General features: G+C 39.6%; 1 protein-coding gene across 1 annotated transcript in view; it reads right to left on the bottom strand.

The window, feature by feature from the left end:
• Window positions 1–302: 302 nt before the first annotated feature.
• The window catches only part of lgals2a (lectin, galactoside-binding, soluble, 2a), a 4,242-nt gene continuing 171 nt past the window's right edge, over window positions 303–4,373 (bottom strand). The window contains exons 2-4 of the mRNA XM_039826260.1: window positions 1,941–2,020; window positions 1,400–1,571; window positions 303–948 (exon numbers count right to left, since the gene is read on the bottom strand). Of these exons, the coding sequence (XP_039682194.1) occupies window positions 802–948; window positions 1,400–1,571; window positions 1,941–2,020 (399 nt within the window). The 3' untranslated portion in view covers window positions 303–801. The remainder of the gene's footprint in view (window positions 949–1,399; window positions 1,572–1,940; window positions 2,021–4,373) is intronic.

The raw sequence follows: 4,373 nt of genomic DNA, 5'->3' as shown, positions 1-4,373 counted from the left end.
TTGAGGATTCATGTCTTGTTCACTGGGAGCACCTGCTGGTCAAAGGGATTCATAGCAGGACAATCGGAGCTCATGGTCTCAGTTGTTGTTGCAAGGAGGTGGTCTGGATCAGCGGTGATGCAGAACTAATTATTAGCCTTTTTCTCATTGATGATAAGTTATTGTGTTGTGTCAGTTCATAGCCAGTTGGTGTGAATGTTCACTGCAGTGAACTTAAATGATAGTGTGCACCATATGCACCATATGAGTCCATATGAGCACCATATGTGTGTTTAACAAGTTTAAGGAGTCACAAAAGTCAATGTTTGTTAAGGACATGCTTTAATACATGTTGTAAAGTCAAGCATTATTAATCTGGAATGTCAGGATGGGAAAACAAGAGAGCATGCAGCATTTTATGTTGTACTTTTCAACTAAACACCGCAAACTGCAAAGCAAATAACATGGGCTTGGGACTGCTTTATGTTTGGTTTGCTTTTCAGTCTGAATTTCTGTCAAGTGTGTAGGAAGGACACGCACTCAACAATATGTCCAGATGTGTTTCTATGAGTACATCTGCGTATTATGACTTTGTTCTGTATGTGTCTATCTTATCTATCCATCTTTTTGTCTGTGGTTGCTTGCATCTGCACATGTCAACAAGCTAAATTCTTGCATAATACGCTGTGTTATAAACATATAAGGCACTACCGACACCACATGGTGTTCAGGAACTTAAAAGCTGTGGCTATATGTGACCTGATGCAAGAGAAATTGAAAAAGAAAATCTGTATTTCAATCCAACAATTTCTGGCAGGGGGTTTACTTGATGTCAAAGCTTGTGATGCGAACTTCCCCATCAAAGCTGATGAATGAGTACTTCTCCGCACCCATGCGGTTAGGGAAGTGGATTATAGAGCCATCTGATAAAGTCACCTGGAACTCTGTCGGGGTGAATTCAATGACGATCTAGATGGTGGACAGACAGTGAGAAAAAAAGAAAGAATATGCAGACAAAGATGTTACATAATTAACTTACAGTCAGTATTAAATGGTGGATATTCCAAATGTAACACCTCTTCCCACTTCTATGTAATATGTAACACAGTGATGTATTTAAAGCCAAAGCAAAGAATGCTGTAATATATCATTATAAATACCTGGAAATAGTTTATCTGATGATTAATTCATTGATATAGCTCTCATATGTGATATATGCCCGTAAATTGGGGCTCAAATGATTGAGTGAAACGCATTTTCCAACAGAAGTCCCTAACAGACAGCAAGAGGCATGAGCCTGCAGGCACATGTACAGCTAGAGTACGCACACACACACACACACACACACACACACACACACACACACACACACACACACACACACACACACACACACACACACACACACACACCCTCTCACCTTGAACTCCTCTCCCTGGTGGAAAGGAAAGCCTCCCTCACGGTGCTCCTCACACCAATTGCCTCCCTGGTAAGAGTTGCAGACCACCGCATTCTCGTCTCCGTGGGCGTTGAAACGAGGGTTAATATGGATAGCAATCTCCTGCTCATCAGGGCCAATATTTACTGCAAAACTGTGGCACAAAGTATCAAAAATATGTATTACTTTTACATTAATATGGCTGCTTATATTTAAAATGGGTAAGAAGAGGCCACCGAAGCGCTAAAAATATTGAGACAACCTCAGCAGTAGTGTGGTTGCTCTTTTCATCTGCTAACCATCATCTTCATCATCGCCCCCACATTACTAAGGGGAAGTTAATAGGTAGTCACTGACTGGAACTGATTACAGCTTCCACCTCCATCTCTGTGTTAGTGTGCTTGTAAAGAATGGCCCTCGTGTTGAGTTTAGAAGAGAGTAAAAGAAGAATAGGAACAAAACATAGAAGAATATGTTTCATTAGGCTCAGTCGCCCTCTGTTACTAATGTGATTAGTACTTACTTTGTAGCATCAGACTTGGGGACTCCAACAATGGTTAGGGTCTGCCCGACCTTAAAGGACATGTTCTTTATGATCATACCCTGCGTAGAAAAACAGGGGGAGGATAGTGATACAGTACATTATTGTGTGTGGAAATACTACTGGATTTTTACTAGATCCAATCATTATTGCAGCTTCAGGCATAAACCAGCACCAGCAGTAACCTCAGCCAACTCTCCAATCCTCACTTCATCCTTAGAAATTATACAACATGTGTTTTCAATTATACTCCCATTGGCCGACTGGTCAAAGATTCCAGCTCTTTTCTCTACCATTGCCAGGGCTCTTTTCCTCTACGCAGATTTGGCAGAGGGTAAAAATGTTTTAAAAAGGAAGAGGGAACGAGCGTTAAACTGAGTAATATTTTCCTAAGTGCAATACCGGTTGGTATACGCGGTGGAAAAGAAGGCTGAGCACAGCAGAAATCCTCAGCTCGCTTGCTACTGTACATGTGGCAGGGGAATACTGAACTGTGCCACGATTAGGAAATTATACTTGAGCAATCTATTATTTGGTTGTGAAACACAGACCACTGCTGTTCAACATTTTGTCATGCTGTCAAATGATGTAACTAGGGAACTGTCAACTGTCACCAGGGCAACGAGTACAAATATAGCAGCCCTTTGAGGGTTTGCAATTTTTCAAAGTATAGTTAAACATGTGAAAACGTAGAAGGTTAAGAGACATTGGAAAAATCTGATTCTGAGCAGACACAGTAGAAGCAGCTGGAAACACAATCCATTAGCATTTCACAATCATGTATCTTCTGGTCACACACACAGTGGTAAGTGAACAGAAAATGATTTGACACAAATAAGATGTTTTAATGTCGTGCATTTTTTGTAAAAATTGTATCATTCACACCTACATTTGAGAAAACATTCCTTATAAGCAAAAGATTAAGCTTTTTGGAATTGTGATGTTTACTTACTTTTCAGGGGACAGTGGCAAGCATTTTAATAACGTTCGTGACTTTAATGCACTGCAGCTGTTGGAAAAAATCCTTGCTAATCTTAACAATGTTTTTACATACAGTCAACAAGAGACCAACCTTTCCCACTGAAAAATAACTTTAAAGGCAGTTTATATGGTTGATTACATTCAGGGTCAAAATGATTAACATGCAGGCAGACAAACTTGCAGGAATTGGAGTGGAACGGCAGTTTCCCAATGACCTTTACTGATATTGTTCACCCTAACAAAAGTTTAAATAGCCTGTAATCTGAAAAAGACAGATATAGTGTCATGTTGCTGGTGGTTTTCTGTTTATGGCAGATAATGAAAGGATTAATCTGGAGTAAAAGCAAAAAAAAATATTTGAATGAACAACCAAACCATGAAATAAAATGGAGGGTAAAGGGATAGAATGACATGGGTACGACATTCTTTCCATGTTAGAGTCCAAATGTAAATTGCGTGAATAACACATGGCACTGGGGCTAGAGCTGTGTGGGGATGGGCTGAGGTCGGAGCTGGCAGTCACCCTGCATCTCTCCCATACACCGCTGTCAAAAGGAATCTGCATACTATATTGTGTAAGAGATGCCAAATTATTTCACTTCTCACTGACTGGATACCAAAATAAATCAGGCTACCAACTGATTAGCAACACTCCAAGAGTGTACAAGTAAACCATATATATTTACTACGAATAAAGGAATTATTTTACTCTAAAATAACTGTCATACTTCTGGAATTTCTTCCTAATATAAATACAAAATAGACCTTTTACAGTGAGACATTCCCTGATAGAATTGACAAAAACAGTCTTAACAAGCTACAACTGTTGACTTGTTCACTTCAAGAGGTAAACTTGAGAATTACAGTATAGTCAGCATCTATTCTAGCCTCCACATGATGACTTTATTAATGTTATCCTTTAAAGTGATTTAAACCCTCTGCCCCCACATGGCTGTGCCCTTTCCAAACACATATTTACCACTGTATCCAATACAAAGTCAGGATGATACAGGGCTATTATTGTAATCTCATCCGTTTTTGAGTCCTAAGAGACCAGAATGCATCTGGATATTAAAACTGGGATGATTGGAATGAAATGGACATGCTAACAAGCATTTCTGTTCCAGTGTAATACAATTATTGCAGAAAGAATGGAACAACCTAAACAGCCGAATTATTTCCATGCATTTAAAGCAGTTGAGAAAAAGTATACAATGGTGATTGATGTGCAGGCACATGTGTTCTGTGGTGAATAGTTTGACCATAAAAGGCAATCTAAGAAGACCCAGACCTCTCAGAAGAAAAATACAGTTAATGTTATGTGCAATGAGCTGGTTAAGGTAAAGCATAGTCCAGCTGGTTCAGTTTCATCGGCATGCCATAGAGTGAGCTCACACTCCACCAGCTGTTAGTGCCACTTTTAAGATATGACCT

This window comes from Perca fluviatilis, chromosome 15 (assembly GCF_010015445.1).
Source record: "Perca fluviatilis chromosome 15, GENO_Pfluv_1.0, whole genome shotgun sequence".
NCBI lineage: Eukaryota > Metazoa > Chordata > Actinopteri > Perciformes > Percidae > Perca > Perca fluviatilis.
Note: the sequence above shows the minus strand (reverse complement) of the source record. Positions and strands in the feature narration are given on the sequence as shown.